The sequence below is a fragment of the Myxine glutinosa genome, chromosome 2 (genome assembly GCF_964187855.1).
Source record: "Myxine glutinosa chromosome 2, kmMyxGlut1.1, whole genome shotgun sequence".
Taxonomy (NCBI): Eukaryota; Metazoa; Chordata; class Myxini; order Myxiniformes; family Myxinidae; genus Myxine; species Myxine glutinosa.
In genome coordinates, this window is record NC_136262.1 from 175,723,022 (window position 1) to 175,737,055 (window position 14,034).

A 14,034-nucleotide genomic window follows, 5' to 3' on the forward strand; every position below is an offset into this window, starting at 1 on the left:
TGCAGCTGCACATAATCATCAGTTCCAGACATCTCCTTTCCTTTCTCCTCATAAACATGAAAGCACTCATTTTTCACGTACAAAACATTTCAAGGACTTCAACATTGCTACTGCTGTGTTCAGATCAAGTTTTGGATCTTGCAACATGTAACTTGTGGTGTTAACTCTGTCAATAATGTCACGCCAAAAAACAGCACAGATGCCAGTCTCCAGATTGCACATCCTGTCATGGAGACCATTTGCCTCAGAACGTGCTTTGGACATCTCATTTTCATCTCTTGCTATTTTGGCAAGTGCTTCACGGATTGGGTGATATCCTTGGACGAGTGCTTTTACTGCTTCGGATCGACAGGACCATCGTGTTGTAGAAACCCTCTTTGGCACAGATACAGGACCAGATTCCACAGTCTTCAGTGAGTCTAAGAATTTAATAACGATGTGTGGAAGCTGTGAAGAACACATAAATTGCCTCGAGGACGTTAAAAAATGCCACAGCTGCTTGACAACATTCAGCTGCTGCTTGTCCAACTTGGTTCAGTGTATGTCCAGCACAGGGTATCCATATCCATAATCTGCATGATGATTTCCAGCTGCCACTTTAGCTTGAAGACCATTGTATCTCCCACTCATTGCTGAGGCTTTATCATATGATTGCCCACGACAATTCTGAATGTCAATGTCATGGTCTGCAAGGAATTTCATCAATCCTTCAAACATTTATTGAGCCTTGTGTCCTTGATTTGGCAAGAACTTCACAAATTTCTCAACTGGTGTATCATGCTCCATGTATCTGAAGATCAGAGTTAGTTGATCAACATAACCTTCATCAGCTGTGGAATCAAGAGAAACTGAATAGTATTTTGACAGTTTTATGCGTGAAATTATTTCATTCAGAACTTCATTGCCCATTAGTCTGACAAGTTCTTCACAGATGGTTGAAGACAAATAGTTTGTATGACCACTGCCACGATTTGCATGATTCTGGATGTGTTGCCTGAGGAAATCATCATATTCAGCCAAAAGCTCTAGTATTCCCAAGTAGTTTCCATTATGAGGAGATCCAAATGTTTCCTTATCTCCACGAAGAGCTAGGCCTCGTTCACATGCAAATTTAAGCACACTGACCAGTCGCTTTAAAAGACTGCACCAGTATTGCTCAATTCGATCCACTTCTTGTGCAAGTTCAGAGTCTACACGTCCAGCTTTCTTTGCACGACTTGCTGCTGACAAAACTGCTTGAATGTGGTCTTTTGATTGCTCATGGACACCAAGTCGATCACTCGCATGTTTCCAGTCGCAGAACCCATCATGTGTGAATTGGGATCTTGCAGCACCTATTAGCTTGCAAAAGAAGCAGTAGAGTCGACCATTTGCTGGTGAAAAACAAAGCCAAGAGCGTATCACAACTTCCCCATTTCGATTTCGTCACTCAAACATAGCTGGTGTACATTTCCGACTGACATTGTTTGCAACTTTCTATATTGCTGATTTGGCATCCAAAGACTTGACATCACTGTGGTGGAGATCCTCAGCACCTTTCACAGCCCAATAGCCAATGAATTCTTTCGTCATATGCTCTGGCCGTACGTTGATGTCATCAACCTGTGTATTTCTATGAGATTCTGGAAGCACTGGCTTTGAAGCAGTGTCTGTCTTCTCGACATTCTGGTCATTTTCTACCGTTGACAGGCCGGATGAAGATGAGGCTGGTGTCTCTGCAGCAGGTGCCTGCTCTGCTTGTACTGAAGGTGAAGCACTGTCTGCTTCTGAAGCTGATGGACGAGTGAAGAATTCAGTCATTTGACGTGTTTTTGCAAGTTCTTGAGCTTCTCTTTCAGTACGTTCCTTGGATACGTTCCTCTTTGCAGCACCACTTGCAAAATGTCGTGGACCTTTGTGCCTGTCCATTCCACTCATTTCTGCAAGAAAATTTGCGTTTATTTTATTTGTGAAAAATCTGGAATGTAGCAGTGCAATTGCTATAATATGGCAGGCGACAACACAAATATCTATGGTGCATTAGCTTTCCTTGATGCCCCCTTGGTGATACACACTGCATATACTGCACACTGCTTACCAAGGATGAGTCAGCATTATCCCTTTGTCCAGCTTGAAAGATTAGCAGCATCAATAGGAACGCTTCCATTGTTACAAATACAGTAAAACTTCCTCCAACGCGGGGGATACGTTCTGGGATAACCTCGTGTTGGAGGAATTCGCGTGAATCATTAAGCGTATGGGGAAATTGGGGATATGTTCTAGGCTCCCAGAAAACTGACCCTAAAACAGCCTTTCTTGCTTTTTTTTTTTACATGTTTCTTTGTATGGAATGGTGCAGCATTATTAAATATACATTAAAATAAGTGTTAGTATCATAATAGTACTGTATTATTGCAAAATAACTCACCTTATTGTTTGGTGGTTGTTGAAGGTTTGGGTGATGATTTGCTGGTGGAAGGGGTTGAAGTGCTGCTGGTAGCTGTTGCGATGGAGGCTCCTGCACGAACGCTGGAACGGATTTTATCTTCGGCCTTCCGTACCGTCCTAATGGTTGATTCATTCACTGCGATCGAACTCGATCTGCGATCGAACGATCTGCGATAAGGGGTGCGATCTGCGATATGCGACTTGAACTGCGATCGAAAATCGAACTGCGATCGCCGATGACGGCAGGTGGCGACTCGTATCATCGTATGTATAAATTAAATATTAATTAACCCTTGTCCACACAAGGGGGTTCTTTTTGCCTTGTATTTAGCCTAAGAACACCTGCCTTGTGTGTAAAAAGGTTAAGTAAAGTACAGTACAGTAACAAGGAATAAGAACAATATAAATCTTTGGGAAAACACCAGCCACGATCGCGTAAATGCGAAACACACCCTCATGTTGGGGAGGTTTTGACGCATTTAATTCAGTGCGTAAATTGGAAACCGTGTTCGAGGAAGCCGCGTTGGAGGAAGTTTTACTGTACATTTTTCCGAAAAAATTTTTTTTTAAATGAAATTTGTGGAGGCCCCCTGGTTGTGGAGGCCCCTGGGCAACTGCCCAGCTTGCCCATTCCTAAATCTGGCCCAGGGCCGCAGCCTCAGAGGCCGCATATTGAGGCCAAAGTGACCAATATTGCAAAAGTCAGGAGACGATGATGGTTCACGAGCGAGCGGTATTCAGTGACAAAGGATGGACTATAACCGAAACAGGCCCGACAGGCCAGGCCCGGAAATGTCAAAACGAAGGTTACTGACCTTGAAATGAGATAGAAAATATTGTATAATCAGCTATGAGGTTAGTTAGCTACACAATACCGAAAATTCGGTGAAAAATGAAATGAAAAAAGAAAAGAAAAAAAAAGATAAAAAATAGAAAAAAAAAGAAAGGAAAAATCGAGCTCCGTGGGGCTAGACACATGATATTGGCCTAATCAAATATCGAAACCCCTGTCAGATTCCACCAAACCCCTCGTTCAAGATGTAGCTTGAACTCGATTACCCCCTAAAAAGACATCTTTTTCGGGCGTGGCTCCGCCCACAATGGGCGCAATACGCCCACTCTAGGCAGGACACAACTAGATCATGATATCAACCTCCCACCCAAGTTTCATCAAGATCGGATGATATCATCGGGTAGTTATGCTGTGGACAGACAGACACACACACATGACGAATATAGTGGTCACTTGATAACTCGTGAACCAATTTTTGGCAAACAGGATGACCTGTATACAAAATGATGACCATCTCAAATACAAAAGGCCTGATTTTTTGAGTGCAACAAAATTAACCTTTTTGAAGTCCATTAAAAAATGTAAATTGACAGAGTAACGTAAACTTTTCTTATCACTGAGGACAGGTATAGTACTTTGGCTACAATCTTATATATCTATTCAAGCAAAATATTTGATGTGCTCTGTGGAAGTAATTAAGCGACTCGTCAGTTGAAATCCTTATACAGTATTTCTTTCACTCATTTCTGCACAGTAATCATATTTGATATCATAGTTGTCATCGTACATGTCATCCATCTTGTTTGACATCTTATTTCTCATGTCTCTGGTCATATTCATATTCACCTTTTTTGTTTCATTGTCATCTTAGATTAGTTCATACTTAGATGAGTTTGTGTAGGAGGAAAAATATTCCATTGCCAATTTTTGTGAGTTTAACACCAGTCTGTCTTATAGATGTCATCATATCACCAACTAACATTTGGCCTCTAGCTGACAAAAATCACTTTTCAACAAAATGTATTTTTACCCAATATGAAGTTGTGATCTGCTCATTTTTCTGTTTTCTGTGCCTTCCCATCTCCTATTGGGCCTGGTGTTGTTGAGCCTTACTTTCATTGACTGGTTTTACCACCAAAATTCCTCCTGTGGGAGCCCCAGGTGCATTTAAACCAGCAAATAATGGAATAAGAAAAGGAATAACGCCACCGTTTGTCTCTTTTATTGAATACTTTTTTACCTAGGCTTTTCCATTTTTCGTCGAAGCATGCCATTTTCATTTTATGTTTTCAATTTTTCTTTTGTAAGCAATACTTAATCCTTGATGTCACATTTTGCTTGAGTTGTGGTCACATTAATTGTACATGTTTTTTTACCATGAATACACAAACTCAGTTTTGATTATTTTGTTTTACATTTACTCCCATGCGTTGTTTGCTAAAACGTGATATAAATATTTACTTACATTTTCAAAACCAATACAAGCCATTAATAAATGTGGCAAACAGGTATGGTGCAAAGCAGACAGGATGAGCAAGTTAAGTGCACAACACCAACATGGCCCACATACATTGCTACAAAACTTTACCATGCCATACTAGCTTATCAATTCAGCCTACAGTGCTTTGCACACTCACTTACATCATTTATCGCATGGCAAGCTTGCCAGGACATGACTGGCACACAGCATCCAGGGAAGCTGGGAAGGAGATGGAAGCAACAATGCTGCTTCGGTACTGCGTGAGCATGGAAATATTTGCATAACCGCTCACGTGAATTGATATAACACCAGGTGATGCCAGTTGTGATTTAAGAAAGAAGAAATCCCCAATGATGATGATGTGGCTTTGTCCTGACATGCCTAAAATTACAAGCCTTACGTGGCTGGAATCAAGCTGTGAATCGGATATAAAATGGCCGCCACATGCCAGAGTTGGTGAATGAGCTTGAGGAAGCTTGTGGATCAGAAACAAAACATCTGTTCTTTTCTGTTTGAAAATAAGTCAGTATGGCTAGACTAATGCTTATAATATATTGTTGGTTTGCTGGACCTTTAAAAAACAAACAAACAATATAACCGTCTCTGTATATGTTAATTTTTGCAAAATATTTTTGCTTTAAATTGTAATTGTTTCGCTGAAAATTAAAGTTTTTGTGTCTAATTTCTCTTCCACAGTATCTTGGTATCCTTCAGCAGATGCATTTGTGTGGACAGATGAAGGAACCCTTGAACATTTTTCCACGTGGTAGGTGGCGCACCAGTTGCACGTTATTGATTCAACCATTATGCTTGAGAAGTATGTGTAATGTCATCACATAAGACTTGTTTCTGGTCTTCACGAACAAATTTGAACTTACTTTTGTCAGTGCCACGTCGAGCTGGAAGCAATGGGCCGGTTCAGGTCCATGCTCCATATGCTCCTAAGCATAGCAGTAGCCTGAACCAGATTTCCTTTTGTTATTGAGGTATACAGCTTTGTAACAACACTCATGCATGAGGAATGTTATTGTCATAATCCCAAATGCATGATACACAAACGGCTACAATGGCACCTCATTACTACCATTAGTTACAAAGTGATGCTCCCTTTTGTGAAACTGCAAACTACCTGAAGATCTGAATATACTGTCGTGCAACTCCCGAAATTAACATCAGAGTTGCGGATAGCCTAAACGGTCTTATTCGGAGGCAACTACCCAAACACTGATTCGGCTATGGCCGCGCGTGTGGAAGAAGGGAAATGGAGGCTGCGGCGAAAGCACTTAACTGCAGCATGCCGGCGTAGCTCCGGTCCTGTGAGAGGAAATTAACTCAAGCGGCACAGGTTTGAATGGGAAAGGAAAATAATACAAGGGTTTATTGGGAAAAGCAAGGACAGGAAAAGCACGTGCCGGTAATAAAATATTCTACTAAATTGGGATCCCACACACCACAGATAAATACAAGACGAGGATGTATGAATTAACAAAAAGAACACGTCATGTCGTGTACAGTGTACGCGAGCTCGGCTTATCTGTCTTGTCGTCTTCTTCCGCTGCTGTACAGCACCGCCCCGCCCGGCCCGACCGCACACCATGAGGTTCCGCTCCAAGCTCCGATCCTCTCGCCACCAACGAGGTCCGTGCACCAAGCTCCAAAAGCACCAGCACCGCTCCACCTGGGCTACACCTCAGCCCAACTCGGGTCGGAATCTCTGAACGACTCGACCGGGCTGCTGAAGACAACTCCTCGTATCGACTCGACTGCCCAATGGCGTTCGGCAAACTGGCGTTCAGCAACTCCCTATGGCTCAACTGCCAACTCTGCGAACTGCGAACAGCCAACACAACTCGGGCTCTCTCTCTGCGCGGCCAGGAATCCAACTGCTCTGGATCAACTCTTCTCAACTGCGCAATGGCGACTGTGCACACGAACTCTTGACTCAGATCTCACTCCTCACTCTCGTCCAACTCCCGTCCGGGCTCTGATCTCATCTCATCTACGAATCCAGGATCTCAACTCACTCTCACCGGGACTCCAACTTAGGTCGGGGCTCTGATCTCATCTCAACTGCTCAACTGAACTGCTTGAAATGGCGCCCGGCCCCCGTTAATATCTCTGGCCGATGATGTCAGCATTGGCGCACTGCTCTGCCAATCAGAGCCTCCACCGACTGCCGGCTAGCTCAGGTCACGCCTACTGTGTCACTCCACTCCCGCTCCTGCTCCTGCTCCTTGGTCACAGCACGTGCTATGCGAGGTGGATAGGCCTCTCGGAGGTGTAAATGGTCACGGCCAACTGTGGCGGTGTTCTAGCCTGATTTCTTCCTCAGTCATGTCAGGGGGGAAGGCGTCATTTAGTGTTGTACTAAAGGTCCTAACTAATGGTTAAGTGGTCTGCAGTGCCATAATGGACAAAGGTTTGACTACTAGGTGAGACATACAAGGGCCCTACTCATTATTCCCTACACTAACTAACACACGAATCTCCTGGTAGATTCACAATCATACATCTTAACCCGACAAACGCCTACACATGACTTATTACAGGTAGATTCCCTATCGCGACATCTCGAAGCATGTTACCGACTCAGATCTACTCTGCTCTACATATTGCTCTACCAAATTCGTAACAATACTATTGCCTGCGACTTTTTACCTCCGCACCAAAGGTGGATGGAGGTTATGTTTTCACCCCTGTCTGTCTGTTTTTTGTTTGTTTGTTTTTGAACAAGATATCTCAAAAAGTTGTGGATGGATTTTGAGTAAATTTGGCAAAGATGTAGCGTATGTGACAAGGACGAAATTATTAGATTTTGGTGAAGATCCGGATTCGGATCTGGCTAGTAGAATTTTTAAAAGTGATTCTTCACCATTGGGATTTAAGGCCAAAACGATATGTAGCAGGATATCTCAAAAAGATGTGGACGGATTCAGACGAAGCGTGGTGGACCGGTTGGGTGTGTGACAAGGAAGAATTGATTCAATTTTGGTGAAGATCTGAATATGGATTCGGATCGCAGAATTATTTAATCTTTTAAGTGATTCTTCACCATTGAGAGATCGGGTGAAAAGCGATAAATAACATGATATTTAAAAAAGTTGTGGATGGATCTGGACGAAACTTTGGGGATGACTTGGTTGGGTGACAAGAACAAGCCGGTAAGATTTTGGTTCAGGTCCGAATCCAAATTCAGCCTATTAGTGGGGTACACAACATAAACTGTTCAGCCTGGCAGAGGTATGCACTCTAACGAGTGCCGTTCTTGTTAAAATATGCTATCGGGCAGTGCAGAGTCAATAGTTTTAATTCGGCCGAGTTCGACCAAAGTGAGTTTGAGGCCGCTTATTCCTGATTACGTAAAACGCCCTGCAACCCATATCTACAGAAAACAGATTTTTTTTTTAAATGCCAGCCGCATTTTCCATCGAATCATTAAAACATTCCCCGTAGGTAGATGCTTCTATGTTGAAAATTAAATTTTAATCACTCAAGCGGTTGTGGAGAAAACGAATTAAAAAGTGAATAAAGGAGAATAGTGAGGGTGGAAGAAAAAAGTTCCTGCTACATGAAACACCCTGCAACCCATGCCTGCAGAAACGGTTATATGGAACACTGGGCCACATCTGTTCAATCATGTTAACTATGTATGAAGGTAGCTTTTACCATTGCACACATTCTTTATTTAGTTAGGTTGGTTGTGGGATGGCTTTTAAGGCCATAAAATACAAGTTGATGTGTCTTCCATAGTGCTGGTAAAGGAGGTGCACAGGGCACACTACACACACACATCTACACTTGCCATGAGCGATGGTTAAAGCCCAAATCTTTCAAGCCCGATTAAAAAAAACAGGGAAAATGCAGGAATCCTGAATAAATTTCTCACAAATTTTCAGGAATTTCCAGGAAAGAAACACGAGCTTGGGCTCTTTTTGTTTTAGAAAGCTTTTCTCAGTTCAAGCTCGAGAATATTAGGGTGGCACCATCTCTAACCTTTTATCACATGTGTCGTGTCAGTAGTGTGGCACAATTGCAGCCGGTGTGGCACAATGTACAACATAGAAGATAATGAGCACAAAAATATTATCCTGAACTTTGTGTTGACTGGAACCTTTTTCATCTCATTTGCACAAGTTGTCCAGCCGACGATCCACAACATGGTCAAGGATGGTTGTGGACGCCTATTACTAGTTTTAAGAGTTCTGCACTGAAGGCCATTAGAAAGCAGAAAACCTGCTTGTGTTGGCCTGTCACAACTATTGGTGAGATTTGAATCATAAACACGTTATTTTTCCATCAGTAATGTCATGTTACAGGAGGAATCCTGTGCAAGCTAATCTGGTGTAATTCAACTGGTCGGATGCACTGCGTTTTGGCAGTTTTGACTTGACCGGTTTGTCTTTCTTGAGTAGATGTGTTGCAGGAGCCGTGCCCATACAGTGTGCACTTGTTTTAGTCGACAGGATATTGCAGACTGGCAATCTATTGGTGATAATGCTTGCTTGATTGATCATTGTCCATTTATCCAGGACTTCTTCCAGTGAACTTGTTTATGCTTTTCTGCCTCTGATTTGGTCTACAGAAAGACGAATGCAAGTCAAAGGAATGATATCTAATGATATCCCATTTAAAGTTTTGTCAGTCCTTGACTTGCACTTAGCCCCTGTGCTTGTACACTACACCATATTTCAGCTCGGATTTCATTCAGACATGGCTTCCGATACAGATGAGAGCGTTTTTGCATTGTGAGGCCCAACAAGGGTTGGTGATTTTGGTTTCAAACAAATGACGCCCTGTAGAAGTGGGTGGTTGATATCCAATCAATATGACTTGGTATTATTGACTTTTCCCTCTTTATAACCTTTGATGTTACAGAAGAGGGCATGATATAGAGACCTGTATTATGAACAAAGGCCTGAAAGGTCTCCCACACACTATTTTTAGTGAGAGGAAATGTGAAGCTATTAATGGCAAACTCGCATTATTTTATGGGACAGATGATGATGAATATGACTTCACTGTTCATCATTCACCAACTTTAACACAATGATGTGTTTGTTTTCACTTGACTAATCTTATTCTCTTCTTTGCACAGCCTGCAAGCCTGCAGGGAAAAGGAATATTCATGGCTTGAAGGTAAGAAAAAGAGGAATATAATGCCTAGCTTCTACGGGGTGATGAGTGATTGATCAAAATGAGTAAAATGCACATTGTGGTAATATGTATGCTAGAGGGAAATTTAAAGGTATAACTAGTTGGCCTGGTAATACAAGAGGTATTTTGCCTGACATGTTTTGTGGAAATAATTTTTTGGGATGTATGGTATCGGAGGAATGTATGGTATCGAGTTTGCCACTCGCTGATGTTCTGGTGAAATTTCTGAAAAGATAGCTCAGCATTGTGGAGTCGAGTATCTCGAGCAACTACTGTATGTGTTGGTTGAGTGTGGAGTCGATGAGGACTGTATGTGCGAAGCGGGAGGTGCGACGTGGCTCTGCGATAGAATAGAGCGGGGAGCAGGGAATGTGTAAGAATTGTTTGGGAAGGTAAAAGGAAAAAAGTACATGATAAAGAATTGTGTGGTGTTAGTAAGGCCACTGGAAGAGACTAGTATTATTGAGTAAAGGAATACAGAACATAGAGTAAGGAAACAGTAAGGTAAAAGACAAGTGTTGGAGCAGGGCACGTGGCAGAATACAGCTCGTATGGATGAGAACAAAGTGGAAGAGAAACACAAATATTTACAAAAAAAACTCCGAAAATACAACTCTGCCAATGGTCCAAGAGTTATTATAATCTTTTTTAAATTCCTTTTTTTTCTTTGTAAAGCACAACGAACGTGAGTTTCCGTATTGGTAACGTCTAAGTGTGTAGACACAGTGCCTTCAGAAAGTATCTACACCCCTTGACTTTTTTCACATTTTGTTGTGCTAGAGCCTGAACTTAAAATGGATTAAATTGAGATTTTTTTGCCACTGGTCTACATAAAATTCCATAAAACGGACCTACGTCACCATAAATTTCCACTGACATTGTACCCCATAATGTCAGTGGATTTTTTTTTTTTTAGAAAACTTTACAAATTAATTTGAAATGAAAAGCTGAAATTGTTTTGAGTCAATAAGTATTCAACCCTTTGCTATGACACTCCAAATTGAGCTCTAGTGCATCCAATTTCCTTTTATCATCCTTGAAATGTCTCTACAACTTGATTGGAATCCACCTGCGGGGAATCCAATTGAATGAACATGATTTGGAAAGAAACACGCCTTTCTATATAAGGTCCCACAGTTGACAGTGCATGTCAGAGCAGAAACTCTTCCATGAAGTTCAAGGAACTGTCTCTATAACTCCTAGATAGGATTGTGAGGAGGCATTGATCTGGGAAAGGGTATAAAACAATTCCTAGACTGTTGACAGTTCCCAAAAGCACAGAGTATCGAAAGTTCACAAGAGCAAAGTGAGCTCCATCATTAGGAAATTCGAAAGAATATGGAACTACCCAGGCTCGTCCTAGATGGCTGTCTGACCAAACTGTGAGCAACCGGGCAAGAAGGACCCTGGTCAGGGAGGTGACCAAGAACCCAATGACCACTCTGACAGAACTACGCAGTTCATTGGCTGAGATGAAAGAACCTGTCAGAAGGACAATAGTCTCTGCAGCACTTCACAAATCAAAGCTTTAGGGGAGAGTGGCCAGAAGGAAGCCACTCCTGAGAAAAGGCACGTGACAGCACATTGGAGTTTGCAAAAAGGCACGGTAAAGACTCTGAGAACATGAGGCAAAAGATTCTGTGGTCTGATGAGATGACAATTGAACTATTTGGCCTGAATGCAAAGTGCTACGTCTGGTGGAAACCGAGCACAACTCATCACCAATCTAACACCATCCCTACAGTGAAGGATGGTAGTGGCAGCACCATGCTATGCCATGGGGATGCTTTTCAGCAGCAGGCAATAGGAGACTTGTAAAGATAGAGGGAACAATAAATGGAGCCAAATACAGAAAATCCTTGAGGAGAACCTACTTCAGAGTGCAAAAGACCTTAGACTGCAGTGAAGATTTACATTCCAACAAAACAATGACCCCAAGTGAACAGCCGAAGCAACACTGGACTGGCTTCAGAACAAGAACGTGAAAATCCTTGAGTGGCCCAGCTAAAGCCCAAACACTGAATCCTATTGAGAATCTGTGGAAAGACTTGAAGATTGCTGTTCACAGATGCTCCCCATCTAACTTGACAGAGCTTGAGCAAATCTTCAAGGAAGAATGGGAGAAACTCCCCAATTCCAGATGTGCAAAGCTGATACATTCATACGCTAGAAGACTTGAAGCTGTAATCGCTGTCAAAGGCGCTTTTTTTTTTCTTTTCTTTTTTCGTATACTGAATCGAGGCTCATGAAAGAGCTAACATTTACTTCACAAACAAATCAACCAGACAAACAGAATATCTAAAAAGCGGGAGCGGAAGACAAGATGGGGAGAGAAGGGGAAGCACACAAACACAACATTTGAGAGCAGGGAGATGTGTGGAAGGGAGAGGGCTTGGGGGGAGGAGGCGTGGGAAGGGGGGGGGGGGGGGGAGGGAGAAGTATAAAACACAAGGACACCAAGGACTTCCAGGACAGAAGTTGGTATTTCAAAAAAGTGGAATTGGGGTGAAATTAGCGGGGGTAGAAAAGATCAAGGTTTTGGATGGGGGAAGATAAGAGATGGTGGTGAACAGCTGTTTTAAAGACCTGGAGGGTGGAGTGGGATTGAAGAGAGTGAGGGAGTTTGTTCCAGAGGCGGGAGAAAAGAGGAATGAAGGAGTGAAGGTGTGCAGAGAGTCTTGATTTTGGCAGTTTAACCATAAGAGGGTTGCAGGCAGATCTTGTGCGACCTGTAGGAATATTTGCGGGACAGAGCCCAGAAAGAGCTGGGGGGGGCAAGGCCAGAGAGGAGTCGGTAGAAGACGGAAAGACCACCAACCTGCCTGCGGTGAGTGAGTGAGTGAGAGGCCCTTGGAGTTAGCTTCATCGCGGGAGATTCCAATGATTCTGAATGCTTTGGTTTAAACAGCGTGAAGACGAGCTAGGTGTGAGGCAGGAGCACCAGCCCAGAGGGGAGAGCAGTATTCCATTGAGCTGCGGATGAAAGCCTTGTATGTGGTGAGGAGCTCAGGTGTGCCAAGGAAGGACTTCGCACGACGGAGGATGCCCAGTCGGCGACTGGCTTTGGAGGCCAGATTTGAAATGTGGTTTTCCCAGGAAAGATCATGGCAGATAGTGAGACCCAAAAGCTTGAGTGACAGAACTTCTTGGAGAGGATTATTCAGAAAGTGGATGGGAGGGTTGTCCAGTCGGTCTTTTCGGAGAGACATCGTAAGAGTGTGAGATTTGTCAAGATTGAAAGACATGTTCCACTTGTTTGCCCAGTCTGTGATTTTGTCCAGGTCTGCAGAGAGTGAGGAGGCTGCAGACTGCCGATCTGAGGGATGAAGAATGGAGCGACAGAGAGTAGAGTCATCAGCAAAGAGATAGAGAGGATTTTCAAGAGAGTCAGAGAGATCATTGATGAAGACTAGAAAAAGCACAGGGCCCACAACACTGCCTTGGGGAACTTCAGCCTGAACAGGAAGAGGAGATGAGAGAAACCCATTCAGGGCCACACGTTGACTACGACTAGAGAGGAAGTCCGCCAGCCATGCGTGGAGATTTCCATGGATACCAAAAGAGGAGAGTTTGGTGAGCAGAGCGGGGTGCCAGACCGTATCGAAGGCACATGATATGTCAAGGGAGACTGCTCTAATTTCCTGTTTGGCATTGAGGACCTCCATCCATTGTTGAGAAAGCAGAAGCAGCATGTCCAGAGTAGAGTGTCCACGTCTGAAACCAAATTGATGATCAGAGATCAAGCCATTGGAGAAGAGGAAAGATTTCATATCTGAAGCAATGATGGATTCCATGACTTTGCTGATAATTGGAAGAAGGCTGATTGGTCTGTATTTGCTGGGATCTGTTTTTGCACCTTTTTTGTGCAAAGCGGTGATGTTGGCAGATTTCCAAGCAGATGGAAGATGATCTTGAGCAAAAGAGAGGGTGAAGAGAACAGAGATAGGGAGTGAAAGAGCGGAAGAACAGGATTTTAGGACCCGTGGGCTGATGCCGTCAGGTCCAGTTGCAGAATCAGAGTCGAGGGTTGACAGAAACTTTTCCACCTTTTCAGGAGGAAAGGACACAGAGTCCAGGAGCAGCTGGGTACGACTGGGTATGGTGCGTATAGAGAGTGATGGGTTTGGGACACAAGATTTAGAGGCAAACACAGAGTTGAGGCATTCAGCTTTTTCACGTG

At 43.2% G+C, this 14,034-nt stretch overlaps 1 protein-coding gene across 2 annotated transcripts in view; it reads left to right on the forward strand.

The window, feature by feature from the left end:
- MAP2K5 (mitogen-activated protein kinase kinase 5) overlaps nucleotides 1–14,034 on the forward strand; it is a 395,167-nt gene that overhangs the window by 98,975 nt on the left and 282,158 nt on the right. For both annotated transcript variants that reach the window (XM_078771935.1, XM_078771937.1), the window contains exons 4-5: nucleotides 5,397–5,466; nucleotides 9,796–9,836. In XM_078771935.1, the coding sequence (XP_078628061.1) occupies nucleotides 5,397–5,466; nucleotides 9,796–9,836 (111 nt within the window). The remainder of the gene's footprint in view (nucleotides 1–5,396; nucleotides 5,467–9,795; nucleotides 9,837–14,034) is intronic.